We start from the raw sequence: 24,762 nt of genomic DNA on the forward strand, positions 1-24,762 counted from the left end.
GCACGCTAGCAATCCATGCGGTGATTCCCAGACCGTCCACGGGCAGGATTTAGAAGGCAATTGGCCCTGATTCAGCCTGCAGGCCTTAGTTTATCGACCCATGCTCTGAACAGTTTCGATCTCGCAAAAGAATTTATTGTTTGGTGATACAGGTTGAGGGGACTAATAGAGGAGGAGAAATTTTACTGAGATGTTCTTTTTGGCTTCACAAAATAAGCCTCTGACAGGTCTGCTTTTCCAAGGTTCTTATGGGGTTGTACAAGCTAGAAAAGCAGCTGTTCTTTGACGGTTGTGTGGCACACAAATTGTTCAGTAAAAATACCTACATAGAAGTCGTGTATTGGTGAAGATGACGAGAACAAGAAACCTGATGTATATCACAAATATAAAAACAAATATTTACATGTCTGCTTCATTTGAACAGCAGCCTTAGAATTCCTCACAGAGGAAGAAGGCAGCTTATGAACTGTCATTGTTACAGCGTCAGAGCAAACAAGATGATTTAATTTCCAAACCCTCATCTGTCTGCTGCATCCATCACACTCCAGGCGATATTAGAGGGGAAAGGAGAAAAAGTCAAAATTATCCCAGCAATGAACTTCTTACTGTGGCTTTCTTTTCAGAATAGCTGTAGATCTGCAACTCAGTAGGGCCGAAACTTCCGCTGCGCCCGTAAGAGAGCAATTTTCTGCTTGTCTTCTTCAAACTTCCTCCTCAGTTGAGCTATGTCTGAAAAACAAAAAGGAGAGGCTGGATGAGGCAGAGAAAGAACCAGTGTCACAGCAGGAAAAAGCTCCTCTAGCATATTTGAGTTAACTTTCCCCACTGTTCAAGTTCTGGGATGGTTTGATACCTAAAAATGGCGAAGTTTGCAGACATCTGCTGAGCAAGCATAGTAATGAGAACATGCTACTGTTGAAATAAAAGCACTCAGAAGAATGCTGGAAGCTAAAAATCTGCCCTTCCACAAAACAACTGTTCAGTAAACAGCCAACTATGCTCCTTCCAGATGTTCTTACATTTTCACCAACATTCAAGCTGGCAAAGAATACCATTACCATATTTACTCGAATGTAATGCACACTTTTTGGCCAAAGTACATCACAAAAATTAGGGTGTGTGTTAAGATTTAATGGTGCCAGCAAATACTTTTTTGGTTTCAAGATTTTGAAAATTGAGTTGCGCATTAGATTCACGTAAATACGGTATGCTATTCAAATTAGATGACATTCTCTTGCATCAAATATTCCACAGAATTGAGAAAGCAGATGAAGAGGATATGACTCACGTTCCCTCTTGGTCTCACGATGCTGCCAAGCATAGAAATTGAGCAGCTCCTTGCGTGCCCTTTTGCGCTTCTCCCTCTCCAGCGCCCGCAAGTTGGCTGCCTCTGTCCGTGGGAGCCCAGGCCTTCGACCTTTCCTTGTCACCTTCACCCACCCTTCCTCATCCGGGATGCCATCTTCCTTCTCAGCTTTGGCTTCTTCCTGCATCAATAAAAAGAGCAAGCTCACGTCTGATCAGGAGAGGCTGCTTTAAGCTCACAGCTTCCTCCTGGGTAAGGCTGGGCAATATATCACCAGCTAAACATCACTATATACCAATATATCACAATGTCTGAAATAAGGATGACTATTAAGGCATTGGCTAGCTTCACTGTTTTCCCCTCATTGTGATTTTTACACACACACACACACACACACACACACAGACTTGCAATATATTGCCAGGTCAATAACTATGAAACCCAATATCAAAATACGGACTTCAATCCAGTTTTGGACAATGTATCAATACATCACCCAGACCTACCCGAGCTCAGAAATGCTGTTTATAATTCAGAAGGTGCCCTGCCCAATTTCACAGCCCCTGAGCAAAAGAGCCCAGTGCGAAGCCTTTTGCCATGTGAAAAGGGCTTTCTGAAGAAAGCAGGATTGTGTTATCAGTAACCTGGAAATATAGACAATGTGATCCATTCAACATTTCAATTCTAGATTCACCCCAGAGGTGGGGAACCTCCAGCCAACAGACAAATCTTGGCCCACCAGTGGGTCACAAGGTCATTTCCTTCAAAGCATGCCCACCCATCAGCTGACATCACTGGTGGAGAACAGGGCTGACTCCTGCATTGGCTGCACACCCTGTTCCCAACATGGAACAGGATCACGCAGCCAAGTCAGCAGGATTTAATCCCTGCTCATCAGCTGATGAGTGGCCCAAGACACCAGGTGAGCTTCATGGCTGAGTATGTAAACTCTAGTCTTCCATGTCCTAGTCCAGCACTCTAATCACTACATCACACTGAGTCTCTACCCAGTCAATGCTAATGCTAATCATAACCCAGACAGTTGAGGATGAATCCAAAGGACCCTTCAAGGGAAGGGCATGCTTTGCTAATACCATTACATTTTCAGTAATGCATACCTTTGCAACCTTCTTGTCATAGGCCTGCATGAAAGCATCCACTTCTGTCTTGAGCTCAGCAGGATCCACAACTGAAGCTGCATATCTAGCAATCCATTCTGAGATAAAAACAAAAAAATAATAAATCAGTTTTCAGTGCAAAAAGTGTTCAAGACACCAAAAGAAGAAAACACAATTTTGGAAACTTTAGAGGCCCTCTTAATACAATTGAAACCAGGGACTCAACAGTGGGGGACAACAAGATCAAACTTCAATTACTACTACTTGTAAGAATGACAGCATGCTGGACTTGAATGCCTATCTGTGATGGCAAACCCTGTTCTCTCAGGTCAATGAGCAGTGGTTTGCTGGCAGGTGACTGACAGTTCCTACTAGAGGCACCTACAGTTAAGAAATACCAAATACCACTGCACAAACCACTTGCTACTTGGCTATTTATTTACATAATTTATATTCCACCCTACATCAAGAGATCCCAGGGCAGTTCACAGAATAAAAGATAAAACACAAGTAGTAAAACCAAAACAACAAAACAATACCCCTCCTTCCCACAGATACATTTAAAAGGCTGTAGGATATTAATTGGCCAAAGGCCTATTGAAATCAATCCTATTGTTATAACAAGGCCCAGTTTCCCCTATACTCTGAGGTTGCCCCTGGACTCTGGAAAAGGAGATTCCTTCCATGCCCATACATTTAAGTTGGGACATGCTGCTGCTACCTTAATGTGCTTCACAGGAAGTGCTGTCCTTAACAATGCTATAAAACGGGGGCTAACCTGCGGCCCAGATCTAGCCTGGCAAGCTGCAGGAAGTGATCCACCAGCACCTGCTCTTGGTCTACTGATCTGGTGATAGATAAAGTCCTCCGCTTGATCCTCAGAGAGCAATCTGAGATGGAGAGAGAGAATCCTCTCTAAAGAACAGGCAGAGGGATTGTTTATCTGTGAGCTTAGAGCCAAGCACCACTGTGCTGAAATCATGGATAAAATCCTCTGCCTGCTCTTTAAGAGTAGCAGGCATTTCCCTCACCTTCACTCCAGTGATGGATTGGAGAGGGCTGGAAATGCTTGCTTTCTTCTCTCTCTTTCTCTGTGTTAAGTGCTGAGTGACTGCATGTCTAGTGAGGTGAGTGTGTGTGGCCTACATAAGTGTTGTACGAATAGTGTGCGAACACACATGCACATACATTGTTGAAACTTACAGCCAGTATGGTGTACACTGGCTGGTATATCAGTATTCTATTTCTGTCCAATTCTTTCATGAAGGAGCTCAGGGTAGCTCTTCCCCACCCTACACTTATCCCAAATCTTGCACAGCAGCTCTTATGAGGATTGTTAGGCTGAGAGAGAAATTTGCCAAGTGAGCGTCATGGCCATATGGGGAGTTGAAGCCTGGTCTGCCCAGCCTGTACAACACTCAAATTTCTCCACCAGCCACAAACTAAATCCTTACACACCTGAAGGCCAGCCCAGGAAGAAAGAGGGAATTTCTAGGCATTTGTGGTTAACTTACTGTGAATGCCCGTTTGCACAGGGTGCTTTTTGGAAGATATCACCAAGGGGTCTTTTGTTGACAAGGACTTGGCAGCCTGCACCCCAGCAGGACTCTTGAACACAACATAAGCAACCTTGAACCCCTACAAAGCAAGAAGCCCATGATTATGGACTGGGTTATTTTCACTGACATACAATCCAAAGAATGAGAGGTTTAGCCAGCCACTGAAACACCCACTCAAAGGGGAAAACACATCCCTGTTGCTCTCCCCACTCCCTTCCCTCATCTCTTTTTACATGAAAAAAGAGAGCCAGCCATACATGCTGCCTCTGAGGTTCAGCTCTGGGTCCAGCTGAATGTGTGCTGCTGGGTTTTTAAACATGGAAGAGGCAAAGAGGGCCGTGCACAGCCTCCAGAGCTGAACACGCACCCACGAAACAAATGCCATGTGCACTGCCTGCTTTCCTTGATGAAAGCCTTTTCCCCATTATATTGCTTGGGAAAGGGGAGAGGGTATGTTCAAACTCCACAGTGCAGTTCGGTATTGTTAAAGTAGCAGCCTTTTTGCCTGACACACAGGCAGGCATCAAATTGCAAGGCTGGCTGAACTTGCAGGGAATGAAGTCCAAGCTGCTGTAACAGGGAGTCAAGCATTAGCTCTGGTCCTTTTCTTAAGAGTGCTTCCCCCCACCCCCAAAATGCTACATTCCCACCCACCTTTCCAAATTCCACCCTTGCTCAAGGGTTCAAGGTTTACCTGAAGCGCTTCTGTGTTGAAAAACTTCGTCTTGGGCATTTCTTTCTTTTCTCCCAGACTTGGCTTGTCACACATCTCCACGGAGCGTACAGGACAGCAGCCCGAGAACAGCCTGGACAAACATTCCTTCAAGCAACAAAATGAAATTCAGAACAATTCATGGCTATAAGAGGGTCATTTCCTGAAACCTGAAATCATCCCCATTATTTTCCCTCTCACGGGCTAGTTACCAGTACCTCTCTAATATCTGTACTTGATACTTTGGCATTTCCTGGTTGAAAACCGCCCCCACCTTTTAATGCCCTCAACAGTATGCCCTGTTCTGCCCCTTTCCTTTAAGGACTTGGGCTTGCTAACTTCTCTTTCCCATGGCAAAAGTAGTAATAATTGAGGAACAGGAAGCTAGGAAGGGTTACCAATCTTGTTGATTCACATTCACATATTAATTAAACATTAATTCACATTCCAGGGTTCTTCTACAAGGCACTGGTCCCTGAAGGTCACTTGGTAATTAACTCACAGTTATTCTGCAGCAGGCATAGGCAAAATCGGCCCTCCAGATGTTTTGGGACTACAACTCCCATCACTCCTGCTAGGGATGATGGGAGTTGTAGTCCCAAAACATGTGGAGGGCCGAGTTTGCCTATGCCTGGTCTGCAGAGTCTCCCTCAAGCTGCCACCACCTACTGCGTCGTAGAGAGCAGGAAGACTATTCCTCTACACCAGGGTTTCTCCAGCTGTTTTTGGAGTACAATTCCCATCATCTGTGACCACTGGTCCTGCAAGCTAGGAATGATAAGAGTTGTAGTCCAAAAACAGCTGGAGACCCAAGTTTGGGAAACCCTGCTCTACACCAAGGCTGGGGAAAATTTGATGCTCCAGATGTTGGACTCCAACTCCCATCAATCCCCACCAGCATGGGATGAGGGGAGTTGTAGTCCAACAATATCAGGAGAGCCAAAGGTTCCCCAAGCCACATCTGCATGCTTAATTGAGCATATCCACACAAGATATGTTGGGTGATATATACTAACAGAGATTTAACTATCTGTGTTTGGGTGGCTTATACAGTTAGTATATCTCAACATATATTTATTATAGAACATAATATCCAGCATAAGTACAGAATAGTTAATAAGAGTTCTAATATCCTAACCTAACTATCCTCTTCAAAGCAATTCTAACTCTTTTACATAAGCTTTAACTTCTGCCTCCTTTTCATCCCATTGGTCTCTAGCTATTGGCATCTCTGGGTATGGATGGGAATGTCCTATCTGAAACTCTTGAGCTACCTAGCAGACAATTTCTGAGTTAGATAGAACAAATGGTCTGACTAGGTATGAGGCAGCTTCTTCAGTCATACCCTACCTAGTCATCTACATCTAACAACCAGTTGCAGGCCAGTAACTACAATCTCCTATGCAGATACTCATATAGCCTATATTTTAAGAACACCCGACAACTAGGATAATGCAGCTGTCCCTGGTAATTTTTTGCATTGATAGATAACTCAAATGCAATCCAATAGCCAGTGATTAGTCTTCCCAAAACCTATGAGCTGTGTATGTCTACTATTTTTGAGATATGCTTTTTAAAAATAGCAAACATGTTATCCAAGCCAGAAGAACACACAGATTCACCATTCTCTCTCTTCTACATTTTCTCCGCAGCTCTCCGAATTAAATATCAATATTTGTTGTCTTATTGGCTGTCCCAAGTTTACAGGTCACCGGGGCCCTTCCCTTCCCCCCAATAAACTCACCTTTGTACAATATGGGGGAACATTCAAGACAAAAAGAGTGCGGTTTTGAGGTCTCTTCACATCTGTGTCCTCCCTGACTTTGTGCTCCTTTACATAGAGGTAGTGAGGGAAATGATGCTCTTCAGAGAACTTAACTGGAACAGCTAAAAGGAAAATTGTGGAGCAAATAACTATTAACCTGGAGGACACTTGGATACATCAAAGACAACAGCCTGCAGACACTAATCATGTTACCCAGCCAATGTCGTTTAGAAATGTTTGTTTATTGGTGTGTCTACAAGTGAATGGGGGCAAAGTAACAGTGAGTGTGGGTGACTGCAGCTAAGCCCTCTTCCTTCACCTTATGTCACTGTGCTGCATCACTTCAGTCTTTTTCTTCTTCAAATTTGTTCACTCCAGACATTGGAGCTGTACTGGCACAAAAGTGCCTGAAGCAATGGAGCACAGTTCAGAAAGAGGATTCAGCTTCCCTCACCCAAATGCATCTTTCATAGTAAAAAAAAAAAACATGCAATCCACCCCATGGTGTGGAGTGTTGGACTAGGGCCTGGGAGACCAAAGATGGGGCAGTTGGGTTTGCCCAACCCAAAATCCCACATACAAAGCACCACTCATTTTGCAGCAAAACGCCATTTCTCTTCCAGATCCTGACCCTACCCCCCCCAATCAAATCCAAAGCTCAGCTACCTGTGCAGAAACGTCCTGGCCTATCAACTTGCATGCAGTATGGTTGTGCTTTAAAACATTCAAAAACTATTAAAAAACACACACCTCCACGTGAAGCGAGTTAGAAAGAACAAACACTCTTGTTTAACGCTACTTTTGGGGGGGAGTTGGGGACAGTGGTGTGAGAACCTGTTGCCTAGTCACAGATCCAATAATAAAGTGTCGAATTTCTCTCCATAATTTATCCGAATTTCTCTATACGGAGCTCCCCATAGGAGGCACAAACACACACCCCCACACCCCAATAATGCTCTTCGAATACTGTACATAATTCTGCGTCGCCGCCTCACCGAGATTCGTGCCTTAGTGGCAAAAATCTTGCAGAAACGCCTGAGCTATGGCGAGTGCGGTTTTCCTTGCGGAAGGCAGGGCGGCTGCAGCCCTGGGAGACGCCAGGAGACCGGCAGCACGGAGAGCGAGCCCGGAGGTCGCCCTGCAAGTCCAGAGAAGAGCCATGGAGACACCTTGAAAGGTGGCGAGCCCACCCCCTAGCGGCCCCCCCCCGCGGCCCCGGAGGAACCGCTATGCCGGCGACCCCGCTCCCCTCCGTTTGCTCACCCGCATAGCCGAGGGGAGCAGCCGGCTCGGAACCCTTCCCACGCGCCCTCTCGGACGGCGCCATCTTAGCGGACGGGGGGAAGTGACGTCATCTGGTAGCCCAAGACGGACAGCCGCAAAGGTTTCTGGGAGGAGTAGTTCTTCAGGGTTTCCAGTGTGGGCGGCATGAAGGAGATAGTCCTAATTCCCGGGGGGTGGGTCTGGGTGCTATGAAAAATAGCCACAACCTCAACTCTCTAAATCGTTCTTCGATTTAGCGCGGCCCTTCCAGCTCCAGCGCAATCCTATGCCAGCTTGCTGGGAAGCAAAGCATGCTGGGTTCAGCGGGGTTTTCTCTCAAGTGCGCGTGCGCAGGAGCTCCATCGGTATGATGGAGCCGAGTTTAGATTCACGCGCATCCTCGCGTTTTGCTCGGTGGTCACAGCTGCGCCCAGGGAACAGGCGCCAAACCCGAGCTCAGATTCAAATTAAGCCAGTGGCTCCCCGCCCCCCGCCATGAAAATCGCTGAGGGTCTTGGCAATTTAATGGTTTTTTCTGCCTGATGTTAAGTGTGCTTTGCTAGATGCTATATACTTTTAAATTGTGTTGTTGTTGTTTTTGCTTCATTTGTATTTTATTGCATCGCACTTTGCATCCAAACTGCAGTGCAATATAAGCAATAAAGGTAAAGGGACCCCTGACCATTAGGTCCAGTCGTGTCCGACTCTTGGGTTGCAGTGCTCATCTTGCGTTACTGGCTGAGGGAGCCGGCGTACAGCTTCTGGGTCATGTGGCTAGCATGACAAAGTAGCTTCTGGCGAACCAGAGCAGTGCACGTAAACAGTTTACCTTCCCGCCGGAGCACTACCTATTTATCTACTTGCACTTTGACGTGCTTTCAAACTGCTAGGTGGGCAGGAGCTGGGGCTGAGCAACGGGAGCTCAACCCATCGTGGGGATTCGCACCGCTGACCTTCTGATCAGCAAGCCCTAGGCTCTGTGGTTTAACTCACAGCGCCACCCTTGTCCCTTTAAAATATAAGCAATAGCATACAATTAAAACTTAATGCGGACATGCCAAAGGCCACTTGAACAAAGATCAAAGGCCACTGCTGGTCCACAGACCAGTTTGGGAACCTCTGAATTAAACCTTGGCTTCCTCACATACTCTCCCAAGTAGTACAGCTGAACTTAAAACATACGAAGTGGTGGTGGTGAAATCTCTACAGCTATCTTAATGAGTAATGAGAAATCTTACCAGCTAAAAATATAGATGGTAAATCATATTGTCATTCAGTTTGTCCCTTTGCTATGCTCAGAACCACTATGTTTAAACCTTTACAAGTCTTTTTATTAGATCAAAACAGCCTTGTAACATGTCTGTTTTTTAATGCTTTTCTATTTCATTTCTTCTTTTAACAGAGATGAGTGAGGACATGACAAACCTGTCAAAATGCTATAGAAGTCTATAGTCAAACAAAACAGCTCCATAGAAGACAAAATAGCATATTATTTTTATGCCACATAATCCTGCTTTCTTCTTTACTGATATTCTCATTTACTGATATTCTTATTTTCTTATTTACTGATATTCTCTCATGACCTCTAAAACATTCCGTACAAAAAAATCTTTCTGCACATAAAGAATAGCATGTCAGGAAATTGGGTCTTCTCCCCTCCCATCTCCATGGGAGAGAATTCAAACATGGCAGCCCCCAGCAGCAGCCTTAAAAGACACAATGCACAGAAAGCTTTATTATTTGATTCTGCTGGCAGGCACTCCCAAAAGTGAAAAACCAACAGGACTCTATTGACTAATCAGTAATTTCCTTGCAACCCAAGAAGGCAGGGCAAAATACAGGTTCTGTATAACAAACGTTTATTCAGAAACATAATACATAATGTCCTCCAGCCCCAACCTTCCCTTCCCCTGTAACCAACTGCTAATGAAACACAGGTACAGGGAACAGCAGTTCTACACAAAATATCATTTGTTGTTCATAAGCACATCACCCCAGTAAGGGTGAACTTATGATCGGTCCTAAATTAGTAATTCAGATTTAAAACAACCCATTGGGAAGCAAATGCCTTCCATGTTGTGAAGGTTTATTGTGTGACATAACGTGTGTAACTGCTAAATGAAACTAAGAAACTGTACAGAACAAAGAGCAAAAGGAATGTAGAATCTACTGAGCACCAGGTTCTACAATGGAAGAAAGCAGATATATTACACTGCAGGGTTTTAGCACAGATAAACAGCAATGCTCTCATCTTGTAGCTGGAAGTATAAAATGCAAGCCCCCATACAAGTATCTGCATGTTTATTTAGTATAAAACCAATGCAATTAATTCCTAACCCTTGTCAGTTTTCCATTTTCACTGGACTAAATGGGTTGCTAAAAAAAGGAAGTATGTTTTTGTCTTAGCAAAGACTGGCATGTCAGAGGAAATTCAGCATGGCCAAAAAACAAATCATCCTTGCTTTGCTATAGGCAACTCATTTTCCTGCTATCCCTGTTCTATGCCAAACCGATAGGTAGATTCTCCTCTATATGAACTACGAGACACCCACCATTTCCCAGTGCAGAAAAATAAACAACAGTGCTGTACAGTAGCAGCAGTCATGCCCGAACAGAGTACTGAACTGACAATTCCAAGAGAGCAGGAGGCTGGACTTTTTCCTGACTATTACACTCGGGGATAAGGTAGTTTAGGGTAAAAACAGATGCCCTGTAGAAATAGTTCCTAGGGGTTTATCACTGGAGTTTATTTGGGTGTCATTAACTTCCAAGAAAGGTGTAGGTGCTATAAAACATAGTGGTGCATCAGAATCTGTCAGGACTGAACGAATGAGGACCAATATTCACTGCAGTGCTTCTAAGGCATCAGGCATGAGAAGTGATTGCTGAAGCCAGAAACACTTTCTTCTTGCCCAATACATAATTTCATAGTAAAAACACAATGTAAATGATACAAAGTGAAAGAAAGCCCATGCATTCTCACAAAGAGAGCATCTGTGAGACTTCCTGGACTGAAGAGTACACCAATGCCAGGGCACATGCTTCTTTCTCTCAGTGCACTAGCAGATTATTACGACGACAAAGGAAGATGATGAAGTGTAAGACGTGCTATGTTCCTGTGCCTATACCTATTTGCATTGCCTTCACAGTCCCTTTCATCAGCTGCTGAACGAAGAGAACATTTGCTGCTGCTTCTCCTTCACTAATTTTACAATTTCATAACAGATAAAACCGCTACCAAATCCTGGCCTCCGCCACAGAGAGAGTTGAATTGAAAAGGAAATGCAGTCCATCATCAGTAAAAAGCAAAAAGGACTTTCATCTCTCACTCAAAGGGTGCAAGTGCCAAACAGATGCTACTCACATCCTTTGCTAGCTGCACTTTTCACTGGCTGGATACAGGTAGGGTGGTTGAAACAAAGAAAAAAAGAGTTAAATGTTCTAAGCTTGGTGATATATCACTGGAGGGAGGGAAGATTATTCCATTAGAAATATGTGGACAAAAACTCCAACTATGAAAACAGAACACATACATTAGGGAGAACACTACTGTACAGGAAGGTAGCAATTGTAGAAAAACAAAGGTTTCAGCATGGTCAAACACAACATCGGTTGTGTTCCCACACTTGTCTCCCTATTTCCCACGCTCAACAAGTTTTCCAGTCCATTCCTTGCCTGCCACTCCTCAAAGTTTGATTTTGAACTCTGTAGGTTGCACAGAGGCGGAGGTCCCTGAGGATTTGAAGAGTGCTTTTAAAATGGTGTCAGGATCCACTTCAGCTGGTGGATTTGAGGCGGTTCCTACACTTGTCCGACGTGGTTCACCTTCCTTCTTCACTGAGGGGGTGTCACTCAATCGACTAGGGAGAACAACAAGAGATACACTATTTAGCCTCACAACAGAACAAGTGTCAAGTCAAGCAGCAGAGCTTACTCTTTTCAGCAATTAACATCCATTGCCTGGATAGCTAGCTTAAGCCAAGTGTACTTTTCAGGATTTCAGATTAAGGTATAAAAAGTCATGGAAAGGGAAAAGAAGAAGAAAACAGAGAACCCCAGGGAGCTCCACCATCAGTAATTGTTAAATGGTGAAATGCAGATCAATTTACACTGCTGAATCAAAACTGTTCTGATTATTAAGCAAGCAATTACAGGCTGGGAGAAGCCTACTGCCATATTTTGAATGAAAGAACAACTGTTCATACAGATGATAATCTGAACAGCAGTGCTGGATATATAGGAAAATTAGTAAAGAAGCTTTAATCTGAATATGAACAAACTCTTGTTTGGTATTTTGCTTGGGTACAAAAATTATATGGCACCTTGTGAAGGAGCAAAAATGTTACACCACAGTTTTATGAACATAAACCCATATGCACATACAGCAAGATAGGTTGGTCTGATGTGATGATATTCCCATTCATATGAAGGTTGCATTTCATCGGCTGGCCTGATGGAAAAGAACAAAAACAAAAAAACAAAAACAAGCATTAAACCTTAGGAAAGTGGTATAGGTTCTTTCACTGTGCATCCATTCTGCTCATTAAACAAGATCCCTGGATTTGAATCCACAGATTTGCCACCATTATACACAGTTTGAGCCTAAGCTTCTCTATTCTGAGATACATTATTTTTATTAATTAAATTTGTATACTGCCCTGCATCTGCAAAGCTCAAAGCAGTCACAGCAAAGAAATACAAGATAAAAACACAAAATACATAATAAAAATAAGGACAAAATGAACCAATATCCCTCCTCATGTCAATACCCTAACTACTTACACAAACTCTGAAACAGCAAAGTCTCTGCAGTTTCTCAATAGCATTAATTCTCACAAATTTGGTATTGCTGTATATCAAGTTGGTGTAGGGGCAAGTTATCATCTATGTGCCTGCAATATCTCTCTCACTCCAATATGAGCAAATTTCGTGTCTTCTAAACACCTGATACAATAATAGTCTAAGAACTGCTCAGCCCCTCATGGCAGTCATTAATAATTAATTGATACATTTCCTGACTTCTTACACACAGAAGAAGTACCATCTGAGACCTTCAGGGAAGTAAAACATTTCTGTGTTCTGCATGAGGTTCACACTCACCATCCAAGCATCTGTTGTTGTATTTCTTATACGCAGTAATGGCATCTTCCTTTTTCACAAACACCACCTCAGCCATTCCGGGGTGCACTAAACGGGCTCGCTTTAGGGCACCACATACACAGAACAACTCCTGAGGAAAGAGCAAAGTACAGTATAGCTTTATTTAACTTAGCCCATCTTTGCTACTGTATCAGCGATTGTAAGCATTTCTTGTTAGTGTGGAATTTAGTGTGGAAGTCAAGGCCACAGCTGCCAACTCTGATATTTGAACTATCACACATTAAGAACACAGAAGTTGCCTTGCTGGAGCACACAGAGGAACACTCAGTCCAGCCTTCTGTTTCCAACAACAGTCAGATAGATATAGGTCAGGGATGGGAAACAACTTTTTGGCCACAGGACCAGTTCAAATTGTGGCTGACTCTCCATCTGCTACTATTGACCAATAACCCAGGCTTCTCTCTTGTCAATCATCTGATGTCATTTGTCAGGTGGCTCTGACCCTGGTGAAAGCAGTATGGCTTGCATTCAGCACCCAATCTGAACAGTGTAGAACACAAACAACACTTGCAAAGGAACATAGGGAACACACTCCAAGGCTCCTGATTATTCCTTTGCAGCAGGTGCTTTGTTTGTATGGTATCAGCTGAGTGATATGTAGTTGTGGCCCAGGAAGAACAGCAGAACAGAACAAATATGGGAGGCTGAGTGGACCTAGTTAAGTCTGCGGGCCAGAGGTCCCTCCCTCACTCCCACCCCACAATAATCCATGTGTTAGGTAATAGAATCAGAGTATGAAGGTACTTTATTACCCAAAAGATAGTATAAATTGAGGTTCAATGTAGCTATCCACAATTAGAGCCACATCCCACAGATATGGAAAGTTAAGAGACCTGGACCTTTCTTCTAACATCTGTGATTGGATTAAAGACTTTCTGAGAGACCGGACACAAACAGTGAGGATCGGGCCTGTTACATCTACCTCCCTGAAGCTCAGCACTGGCACTCCACAGGGATGCATGCTAAGTCCATACCTGTATTCGTTGTACACATATGATTGCATTTCATCCGACCCATCTACTGCAATTATTAAGTTTACTGATGACACCACCATAATGGGTTTAATTACAGGTGGAGACGAATCTGCATACAGGGGGGAGGTTGAAAAGGTAACCACATGGTGTTCAGAGAACAATCTGCACCTAAACATTGGCAAGAAAAAGGAGATGGTGTTGGACTTTCAGAGGAAGAGAGGAGAACTAGCCCTGTTGTACATCGGGCGGGTGTGTGTGTGTGTGTGTGTGTGTGTGTGTGGAGAAAGTCTCTTCCTTTAAATTCCTGGGAGTCCATCTTAGTGAAGAATTTTTTGGAATGTCAATACAGCCTAGGTGGTCAGGAAGGCCCAACAGAGACTTCATTTCTTTAGGGTCTTGCGAAAGAACAATGTTAGACAACAACTAATGTTTTCCTTCTATTGGTCCACAATAGAAAGTGTTCTTTCATAATGTATCACGGTGTGGTACGCTGGTTTGACAGCCATGGACAGAAAGTCCCTACAGAGGGTGGTGAAGACAGCACAAGACATCATGGGCTGTCCCCTGAGTCCGCTAGATGTTATCACAGAAGACCATTGCCTCAGAAGAGCAAGGAACATTCTCAGGGATGACTCACACCCTGGCCAGCACCTTTTTAATCTCCTGCCCTTGGGCAGGAGATGTAGCATGATAAGCCGAACCAACAGGTTAAAGAACAGTTTCTACCTGTGGGCCATGAGGCTGCTGAGTGGAAGACAGCAACATTGCAGCTGACGTTCGGGGTCGGTGGTTGTATGACAGCACATAGAGTGTAACAAGGACTGAGAGATTTGGGGGGGGGCTCATTTAATCTCAATGTAAACATGTGGTACAGTGACAATAAAGTATTTCTATTTCTATTCTATGTCTGCTCCTTTTTAAAAGCCACATGATCTAATAATCACATCTTGTGAGAGTGAATGCCTAAAGTTTCTCATGCATTACATGAAGAAGTCCTTGCATTCCTAACGTCCCGTATATCCTCAGAAAACTACATGTAGAGCAAGGATGTCCAACCAGTAGATCGTGATCTACTGGTAGATTCCCAGCTGATCCTGGTAGATCGCGGGATCCTTATCATGTACAAAAAGTTACGGGGGGAAAGCTTTAGTTACAGGTAGGTAGCCGTGTTGGTCTGCCATAGTTGAAACAAAATAAAAAAATTCCTTACAGTAGCACCTTAGAGACCAACTAAGTTTGTTATTGGTATGAGCTTTTGTGTGCATGCACACTTCGTAAGATAGGTCCACTCAGCCTCCCATATTTGGTCTGCTCTGCTGTTCTTCCTGGGCCACAACCATATGTCACTCAGCTGACATCATACAAAAAGCTCAAAAACTCTGTGCAATCCTCCCCCCCCCCCACTTCTCTCCTAAAAAAAAAGTTCAACAACTCTGGGCAACACACACTCCTCCTCCCTCCAATGACAATGGGTAGATCACTGCCAGTGGATTGCAGTCTGGGAGTGGATTGCAGTCTTTTGGGAGTTGGACATGCCTGATGTAGAGCAATGGAACATCCAGTTTAACTAAAGCTAACTGGGATCATTTCCCCCACACCAAAAGTCAGAGGGAATGTGACAGTAAACCTGCCGTCAGAGCACTGCCTGCAAACTGTTCTGGATTTCACAAACTTTGGAAACTTTCCTACTGTGTGAAGAACACAATGGAGCCTGCTAGGACTTCATTCAGGAGAGCAATTCTGAAACACACAGGAGTGGCTCGCCTCAAAGTCGTTAGATTGCTCTGAAGTCAATTAATTTTTCTGAAGATATTTAGGCGTCTTGGAGCTTTTGCAGACATCTACCTAGCTCCTTACTGCTACCACCTAAGATTCTCCAGGTTCTCCCAAGAAAGCACATATCCTATTGTACTTTATAAACATTGGGTAGAAAACGGATACAGGACACAAGCAAATCCCTGATTTCAACAATATACAGTACTCACAACAATATCCTCTTCAGTGACTCGAGGGTGCAGATTATTCACAGTCATCTTAGTACCTTCTAATGGGCTGAAGGCCGGCTGCCAAAAAACAGACAAATGCGTCACATGCATACAGTCTGGCATGGGGGGCAGGGAGATAGATCAAAGTAAACAGGGCTTTGAGGAAGTGGGGGAAAAGACAAGGATAAGATTCAGCAAAATCAAGCCTTCAGAATTTAATTTCTACTGTTTTTGGTAGATTCTGTTAACCTCTGAGAATATTTCAACAAGAAATCATATATGACAAATGTCTGCACAGCAAGCATGAGAAGCAGATGGGTTTCAGATTCTACCAGTTCTTCAAGTTACCATGTCTAATTCCACCGTTTTCTCTGGAAGAAGGAAAGAATTTTTTCCATTCAGCTGTATTCGAACAGGGTTTGTTCTTCTACTTGTTATTAAAATCCAGAATAGGAAGCTGTAGTGGCCACAAAAAGATATTTGTTTCCTTGACTCACCTCAACTGGTGGTGGCTCTTTGGGGGGTTCTTCCTTGGTCACCAAGGTTCGGGACATGTTTGTCAGGGCCTTTGTCCGGATGGGGGATGGTGGAGCTGTGGGGGCCGTATAGGTATCATTCTGCACAACTTTCGTGAGGGGGACTGTCTTTGACAGAGAGAACTTGTTGCCACTGAGTCCAGCCTACGTAAATGGAGAACCAAAATCCCTGAATACTGCAAATGCCAGAAGCAGAACTAATTCCTCCTCCTCTAAGCAGCAGCTACCCAGCAAGATTTCCCATTCCATAAACATTTAACCTTAGAAACAAAGCCAATGTGACGTAGAGAAGACTATTCAGCCCCTGAAGTCAGCTAATGCATTCAAAAATTCCTTTTAGTATTTGTGCACACTGGTTAATTGTTGCATGTTAGAAATACTTGAATTATCAAGTATTGAAAACAGATTTCATATTTTGTGTAAAGACAGTACATTCCATTATTAACTTTTAACTATTTTACAAGTTAGGAAAACTCCCCCCATCCCACCTTATCATTGCACAACTACTTTTGATCAATCAGGTCAAACTAATCAGGTTGTTAGTTTGGGAAAATAAGGATCTGTACTAAGACCCTTAACGAAGCTTTTATTAATTGTCTGGAGAAGAAGAGAAACTGTGATGTAGTAAAATCATAACGTATGCAAGAAATGTTTAAGACGAGAAGGATGAACTAACAGAGTATTTATGCATGTTTATCTAGAAAGAAGTCTCACCGCATTCAATGGATTTTACTTCAAGTAAGTGGACATAAGCTAAAGAACTTTGAAAGAATCTTTCAAAAACTAGGTCCCTAGGGTCTAAAAACGGCAGAAACCACCCAGAGTTTTAAGGTAGTCACTACTATCTTGGTAAAATGTGAGATAATGTGCTGGAAGTGTCATCTTTATTTGGTACTTTACTCATAAATAAAATCGGAATACCATACCCCTTAACGTCACAGCATAAATCCATTCTGGATTGCTGCACACCATTTTAGTTGTCCATTTCAAAGTTGTTTTTTAAAAAACAAACAAACACCTAAATCCAGAATATCAAATTTAGGCAGCAATCCAGGTTCTATTTCAACCAGAGTATTCCTATTAATCCCAGTGGCACAGTTCCATTGCCTAGGGACTTTTGGAGGTTTAGCTTAGGACAAGAGTAAGGGCACATGATCAGCCTGACTACAGATAGTGTAAATAAAATATTATTTATCTTTCTTTTATAAAATAAAGTCCCTATGTAAGACAGGCAATGCATTTAGCCTACAGAACACTCTGCCATGAAACGCTTTGAAAATGATTAGTATGGATGAGTTGTTCTGATTAGAAAAAGTCAAATGACACAACACAGTTTCAGTTACTCGTTTGCCTGAGCAAAGAGAAGAAAGACTAACTGCATACCCAAGAGCAGGAGAATGAGCAAGTTTGTTTTTGCCAGTAGTGCAGGCTATTGCCACTCTGTTTGGTACAGGTGCAAGCAGTAGCTTGGGGGATGCTGGAGCTCTAAAGAGCCCCATTTCCATGGGGGAAAGTGGACAAGGGCCACTATTGGCAGTGGACAAAGAAACCCCTTTCCTCCCTAACTTCCCATCTCTTTTGTTTCTCTGCACCTTGCACAGAAACAGAGCAGACTGCTGGGATGCAAACAGAGATCTATTCCTCCACAACAGCTCACTTTATGGGGCATGGGTTGGATGGGAATCTGTTATAGGACACATTTGGCCCAGGGGCCAGCAATCTGCTGTCCTGCTCTAGGGTAAAAGAATGCAAGAATACCATAAACCTGGAACCAGCAAGTCCAGGCAATACAAGCACAGAGCACATGCAAAACAACCAAAGTACATGTCCACTGGGAAGTAGAGGGAGTGGAGAAGCTAATGAGACAGACCCTTACCGCACTGTGCAGAAAGCTGTTTGTGGCAGTGATCTTCATTTGCTTATTAGGAAGGGGAGATACAGTTTCTTCATCATCTTCTACATCATACGGGGACTAAAAACAAACAAACAAACCCAAGTAACACATAAAGGCAAGTGGTTGATTTGAGGTTTCTGGTTGCTGATGTAAAACAGATATTCTAGACTGATACACTTAAACAGTTCTATACATGTTTACTAATAGGTTTTTCTGAATATATGCCCCAGCAAATACATGTATGTAGCCACTCTGATTTGCTGCATCATAATACCAGGACGTGAAAATAAAAAGGACTCTTAAGTAGCATTCATAGAACTGTAAATTTGGAAGGGATCAGGCATATCCAACTCCCAAGAGACTGTGATCTACTCCCAGTATTAAAAAACTGTCATTGTCATTGGAGGGAGGGAGGAGTGTGCATAGGGTGGGTGGATTGCCCAAAATTGTTGAGCTTTTTTTTAGGAGAGAAGTGCCCAGAGTTGTTGAGCTTTTTTGGGGGGAGGATTGCACAGTTTTTTTAGCTTTCCCCCCCATAACTTTTTGTACACAATAAGGGTCCCATGATCTACCAGGATCAGCTGGGGATCTACCAGTAGATCACGATCTACTGATTGGGCATCCCTGGTTCAACCCCCTGTAATACAGGAACCTCAGGCTGTTCAATTCAACTCAAATTTGAAGACTCAATCTAAACATGATATTAAATGCACCTTTGCATTTAACATGCACAATTTCTAAAATGCAAATATCCATGTGCAGATGTGGGTGAGGATCAGGATTGTGCCATGTGGGAGGAATGTAACCTTTTCCTCCCTGTCATCATCTGAAGTGAAATTCCCTCCCCTGCTACAATTTGCATTGTGCAGAAAGTTCCCACAGGAGTCAGTGGAACCTTACTCCCAATGTAAACAGCAGCTTCAAAAGCGGGAATTTCCTTAAGATCACAGTGTGGGATGGGTTAAATACCCCACCCATCACAATCTGCATCCCTCCCAATTAGTGGCAATTAGCATTTTTTTTAAAAAAATTACATTACATGCAGACACACATTTGCCATAATTTTCAGTTTGGCCCAGAGTCTCCTCAATCCCTCTAAGCATTAATCTGCCCAACAACTTTGTAACATGAAAGATTAGCCAGGGGCATACAGAGCAAACAGGATTTCTTTCCTGTGCAGGTGTACTGTGATAATACAAGATTGGCCAATAACATCAAAATAGGTAGACATAGAGATCAGAAGTTAAAAATGCTATTTCCTAAGTACTGAAAGGATTGTAGTAAGCGAGTACAAGAATGTAGGGGTAAGATCCAAAGGCACCGCAAATTCACTTTGTGAATTGTCACTGCAAGATACTATACATATGGGAACCTGTGAGTTGCATGAATGGATGCAAATAACATTCTCAGCCTGTAGGCTGTGAACATATTACATAAGGCAAGCAAAACTTTTAAATTAATTTATAATGCCAATCTCTGAAATCAAACATAAAATCACTTCAGGGTGTTTCACTGGAAGCAACTGAAATAAATGAAATAAATATTAAACACAACTCCACTCTGTTACCGAATGGCACGCACCTGTTTGTTTGTGTGATTGTTCACAATGTTGACCTTCATGCATGCAGGATGAGTGAGCAATGGAGTTGCAGCCTTCTGCTGTGATGGGGAGAGAAAGACACATCATTAACATCTAAAGATTTCAGTGAAATCCCTTGTTTTAACATGATGCCATACTCAAAGCTTAAAGGAAGAACTAAGATCTCTACTTTTAATTATCAGATTATGAAACAAAGCAGAATTTCAGAACTCAGATTCATAGATTTCGTTTTCTGTATTACACATTTGATATAATGCTGCATTAATGCTTTCCCCAACTGTTTCCCTTGAAATACATGCAACTAGTGCTCCAGGAGCTGCCAAAACATAGAACAGTGCTGGAGAGACAACAATAGACTGCAGAGATACTGACTATAACCTACTTGAATTGTTTTTGTGATCTTCATGGCAGGGGCAACTGTTTCCACAGCAGCTTTCACAATGGCTGCACTAGGAGCGCTCCTTTTCAGACTGATCTTCTCTCTGGCATCAACAACTTTGGTCACTTGCTGCTTTCGGGAATTCAGCATTTCCCGGGCGTCTTGCACTTTCCCTTGGATTTTAAACCTGGCATCTTTCTGAAGCAGTTTCTCCCGGGCATCTTTCACGCCAATTTTGTGTCGGGCATCAGTAAGGCCAATCTTCTGTCGTGCATCAAATGTCCTCTGAAAACCAACACTTGGGGCAGATCTGCTTAGAAAAGTTTGTTGAACTCCAATTCGAGGTCTACCACCAAATAATGGCCTTGTGTTCAGCCTGGAACAGAAATGTCAGGTGTTAAAAGCAAACAAACTGCTGCATTTTAAGAAGTTAAGCTGCATTGTGTGCAGAGGAGGGTGACCAGGATGATAAAGGGTCCAGAAATCAAGCCTTATGAGGAATGATTGAGGGTATTGAGTATGTTTAGCCTGGTAAAGAGGAGTCTGAGAGCAGATAAGATAGCCATCTTCCATATTTAAAGGGCTGGAGCAGTTTTCTCCTGCTCCGGAGGCTAGCACCCAAACCAATGAATTCAAGTTCCGAGTAAACATGGATTCCGACTAAACAGACTCCCACGAGAGATGGTGGACCCTCCTTCCTTGGAGGTTTTTAAACAGAGGTTGGATGGCCACCTGTCATTTACGATCCAGCTGAGGTTCCTGCATTGCAGGGAGTTGGACAAGATGACCCTTGAGGTCCCTTCCAACTTTATAGTTCTACGATTCTATGATCTAACACAACAGTTCCACCAAGTGACAGAAGAGGCCAAATTGAAGGTTCAGAGATTTTAAAATCTGAACTGCAAGAGAAGGCTGGAGCTGGTGACAGAAAAGGGAAGACACTAAGACGTCTGAAATGCCAACAATGGAATCCTATGTTATTATACAAGTTGACTGACAAGGATAATCTAATATACATACATTCCTTTGGAAAACAACTAATATGTAAGAGATAGAATTGCTTGCCCCTCATAGCTTTCAAAATTTGAAATTCACATTTCAACCATAGATCTGTGTTTGTGAAGAATGCATGTACTACACCAAAATGATGGAATATTGTTAAAATGGGTTGAAATGGGATACAGGGTTGAATATACACATACACATAACAGGGAATTTAAGAGATGTAACTGAAATCTAGTCAGCTTACCAAGCAACATTTCAATTACAATAGAACATCCTGATAGGAAATGGAAAACATGCTTTTATAGGAGGGAAAAGGGGCAAATCAGAATTAATTCTTAACTATATTTTAAAAGAACATGTTGGCTGGTTTTTTGCTTCTGTGTTTTCACTCAAACTGGTGGACATTGTCTAAGAATCAGAACAAAAGGTGAGTGCCGCCTGTTCCCTTGGGAGTGTGGAAGTCTGATTTGATTTTTTTTTTCTTTTTAGCTTTAGCAGAGCTAGCTAAAAATCTAATGGTGGCCTTTGGCAGCAACATTATAAAGATGTGACCTCTTCCCTGCAGGTAAGCAAAGATGTCAAGTTATTTATCTAAATGCTCTGCAATGAGACATATTTCTCTGCAATGTTACTTAAGCAACATTTCCCATGCTAAAGCATGCCCTCTATTTTGTGGATTTAACTTGTGTTATCCAGCAGTGAATTCAACCGAAGGCACAACAGACCATCCTCTTCAGAAACGGCTCAATCTTATAATAGAACAATGGTTTATAGAAGCTGTAGATCGCCTTGCATGTCAAAGGAAGTGTAAAAGTAGCAAAAAAGAGAAGAGTTAAGGAACAGAAACATTGGCAGTATGAAAAGCAAAGGCCAATAATTTTGTATGCTGCACAAGGCGAAGAAGCAGGGGTGGCCCAATGCACAAAGCCACCCCAAAAGTCTCAACAATCAGTTACTGGTTGTATGCCATAGCGCATAGTTTGTCACCTCGAAACAAATACTGTCCCATCTCAGCACACAAGATGCCCCACTTAGAATACACAAAATGTTTTGGGCCGCCCTCAGGGAAAAAGCGCCAGAATCAGTACAATAAAGGCGCCGAGTGACCTGCGGAAGGAGGGTGCTGCACCCTCTCCACGCAGACCCACGTCTATGGGGCAAAACCCACAGACACGGCTTCGGACACTGCACTGCCGATAACGGCCAAGCAGAACCGAACGCTCCAGTGGGCGATGACTGACAGGAGAGCGGACCAATCGGAGCACCGAGTGCACATCCCCAGCCGGATCCTGCCAAAGCAGAGCACGGATCCCGCCTCTGGGCAGCGACGTGGGGGGAAGGGAAGCCCTCGCAGGGAAATGGCGGCCTCTCCGCCCTCCGCCTGCCAGTCTCTTTGCACGGCTCACCTCCCCTTCGTGTTCACACTGACGCCGCGTTTCCGAATCAGCTCGTCCAGAGACAAGTCCGCCATGTTGTCGCTAGGCCCCGAGACAAGTCGCTGCGACCGAAGCCCGGACGTGAGAACCAACTGCTTCCGGTGTCGCCGCGCCCTCTCCCTCCGCAACCTCCCACCTCTCCTTCCCACTGGAAGTGGATTTTCTCGCGACGCTGGCGAAGGACTTCGCGAGGGTTTAGGAATTCCCATAATCCCTCGCAGCGCGAGTGCTCATTTGCATGCGCTCCGGTGGCCGCGCGAGGGGTTGTTTTTGCACCCGTTAGGGGGGATTTTGTCTTTGTTTGACGAATTGCGCCCCGGATAAGAGAACGTCAGGTTGTACTTCGCGACTGGTGTGGTCCCATGGCTTCGCTGTGTTTTGCTCATCCTCACTTGGAAAGCTGCTGCGTTCAACTACCTGCCTTCGCTGCAGAGATAAGGTTTATGCCTTAAACTTATGAGTAAGGAAAATAATGATCCGGGGTGACGCCCGGGTCCTCACTGCTAATGTGAGAGGAATTTTTGAACGGGTACAGGTCGTCCCTATGGTGACCCGCCTACTTAGCGGGATGCCTGGGTGCTTTGATCTGCCCGACCCTTCCCTACTGAAATGTTTTAAGAAAAGTGACTTTAACTTACTTAAGATAAAATAAATTACTTCCAGTAGCACCTTATTTTGTTTATACTATGGCAGACCAACATCATAGAAATTAACTCTTGTACACTCCATGCAAAACACAAATTATGTTGTATTCTGTGTGTACTTTTCATTAGAAGCAGTAAGCTTAAGATACAGCTGCTGCATTTTGTATCAATGGATGTTGGGTTGTGGTGCCCATAGGTAGGAATAGTTGCTGAAGACATGCATGTTGTTCAAACACACACTTAGTAACTTTAGAACTGTTTAAGAGGTAAAGGGACCCCTGACCATTAGGTCCAGTCGCGGAAAACTCTGGAGTTGTGCGCTCATCTCGCTCTATAGGCCAAGGGAGTCGGCGTTTATCCACATACAGCTTCTGGGTCATGTGGCCAGCATGACTAAGCCGCTTCTGGGGAACCAGAGCAGCGCACAGAAACGCCATTTTATCTACTTGCACTTTGACGTGCTTTCAAACTGCACTTTGGCGTGCTTTCGAACCTTCCTGCCGGATCGGTACCTATTTATCTACTTGCACTTTGACATGCTTTTGAATTGCTAGGTGGGCAGGAGCTGGGACCGAACAATGGGAGCTCACCCTGTTGCGGGTATTCGAACCACCGACCTTCCGATCGGCAAGCCCTAGGCTCAGTGGTTTAGACCACAGCGCTACCCGCGTCCCACACATTCCTATTTAAAAATATCTTACTGGGACAGAATTGTGAAAGAGGGAGAGTACTTGGGAGCCATTGCATAAGATTTATACAAAATGTTGAAGGGTAAATTATACCTGAGCCTTGTACATATATTCCTTGTTTTCACTCTGCTGTTAAAATAACCTGTCTTTCAGACAGGAAGATAGATATGGAGAATTTTTAAAAAAACTGGAGAGGCGCATCTATCAGATGAGAGATCTTCTTGCTAGAGGTAAAGTAACATCTAATAATGAGCTAATAGAGAAGCCAGATGATGCCCAGTTAACCTGGCTTCAATCTAATCAATTCTGAACCTTTGCAAGGTATTTGGAACACGGGGTGGGCTTTGTTCCCTTACATTATTTGAGTCTCTCTGTAACAAATCAAAATGATATAAAAGGAGCCAAATCTTTAATGCATTCTTTTAGAACAATACACAGGAGATACAGGAGGCCTGCAGACAGTAGAGGGGAAATTTAGGGATTATAGTTGCAGATCATAAATGGCAATCAGTTTGGCACAACCCATCCCTATGAGTAATCTCTGCTCATCTGTAGGTGGCTTCTCTCAAAATTACCTTTTGCTGGCACTGGACTCTCTCACCAAAACCTAAATCGGTATCTCTCCCCTATGCTGGAAAGGCTGCAGAGAGAGAGAGAGGCTCACATTTTCAAGCAAGGTGGAGCTGCATGTTCGTAGACTTCTTTGGGGAAAAGATGCTTCACATTATTTCTAAAAT

The 24,762-nt window shown here is 43.5% G+C and overlaps 2 protein-coding genes and 1 non-coding gene across 5 annotated transcripts; 1 reads left to right on the forward strand and 2 right to left on the reverse strand.

The window, feature by feature from the left end:
• Positions 1 to 113: 113 nt before the first annotated feature.
• RRP7A (ribosomal RNA processing 7 homolog A) lies at positions 114 to 7,814 on the reverse strand. Its single transcript, XM_033162726.1, has 7 exons — positions 7,724 to 7,814; positions 6,440 to 6,582; positions 4,678 to 4,803; positions 3,939 to 4,062; positions 2,425 to 2,522; positions 1,289 to 1,487; positions 114 to 729 (listed from the first exon to the last, which is right to left on the reverse strand). The coding sequence occupies exons 1-7, from the start codon at positions 7,785 to 7,787 to the stop codon at positions 644 to 646; spliced, it is 840 nt and encodes a 279-aa protein (XP_033018617.1). The 5' UTR covers positions 7,788 to 7,814; the 3' UTR covers positions 114 to 643.
• A 1,751-nt stretch (positions 7,815 to 9,565) lies between these two features.
• On the reverse strand, positions 9,566 to 22,818 carry POLDIP3 (DNA polymerase delta interacting protein 3). Of its 3 annotated transcripts, none has more exons than XM_033161751.1 (9): positions 22,663 to 22,818; positions 20,255 to 20,627; positions 19,854 to 19,931; positions 18,255 to 18,350; positions 16,340 to 16,522; positions 15,843 to 15,920; positions 12,824 to 12,953; positions 12,107 to 12,173; positions 9,566 to 11,583 (listed from the first exon to the last, which is right to left on the reverse strand). In XM_033161751.1, exons 1-9 carry the CDS (start codon positions 22,725 to 22,727, stop codon positions 11,409 to 11,411), a joined length of 1,245 nt encoding a protein of 414 aa, XP_033017642.1. In that variant the 5' UTR covers positions 22,728 to 22,818; the 3' UTR covers positions 9,566 to 11,408. The 3 variants fall into 3 exon arrangements, with proteins under 3 accessions (XP_033017642.1, XP_033017640.1, XP_033017641.1); XM_033161749.1 differs by having other exon boundaries at positions 19,854 to 19,928; positions 22,663 to 22,814; XM_033161750.1 differs by having other exon boundaries at positions 11,442 to 11,583; positions 12,093 to 12,173; positions 22,663 to 22,814.
• Positions 22,819 to 23,135: 317 nt separating this feature from the next.
• LOC117054612 lies at positions 23,136 to 23,285 on the forward strand. Its single transcript, XR_004427522.1, has one exon. It is a non-coding gene; the product is annotated as a U12 minor spliceosomal RNA (small nuclear RNA).
• Positions 23,286 to 24,762: the final 1,477 nt, after the last annotated feature.

The sequence above is a fragment of the Lacerta agilis genome, chromosome 10 (assembly GCF_009819535.1).
Source record: "Lacerta agilis isolate rLacAgi1 chromosome 10, rLacAgi1.pri, whole genome shotgun sequence".
Taxonomy (NCBI): domain Eukaryota; kingdom Metazoa; phylum Chordata; class Lepidosauria; order Squamata; family Lacertidae; genus Lacerta; species Lacerta agilis.

Excerpts from the sequence above, each read along its gene's own strand:
- POLDIP3 (XM_033161751.1), bottom strand. The coding sequence starts at position 22,727 with ATGGCGGACTTGTCTCTGGACGAGCTGATTCGGAAACGCGGCGTCAGT. Across the intron at positions 16,523-18,254 it reads ACAGCTTTCTGCACAGTGCG|GCTGGACTCAGTGGCAACAA; the intron begins GTAAGGGTCTGT and ends CCATTTACGTAG. Across the intron at positions 12,954-15,842 it reads TCACTGAAGAGGATATTGTT|GAGTTGTTCTGTGTATGTGG; the intron begins GTGAGTACTGTA and ends CTCTTTCCTCAG.
- RRP7A (XM_033162726.1), bottom strand. The coding sequence starts at position 7,787 with ATGGCGCCGTCCGAGAGGGCGCGTGGGAAGGGTTCCGAGCCGGCTGCT. Across the intron at positions 2,523-3,938 it reads TGTGCAAACGGGCATTCACA|AATGGATTGCTAGATATGCA; the intron begins GTAAGTTAACCA and ends TTTTTATCTCAG. Across the intron at positions 1,488-2,424 it reads ATGACAAGAAGGTTGCAAAG|GAAGAAGCCAAAGCTGAGAA; the intron begins GTATGCATTACT and ends TTATTGATGCAG.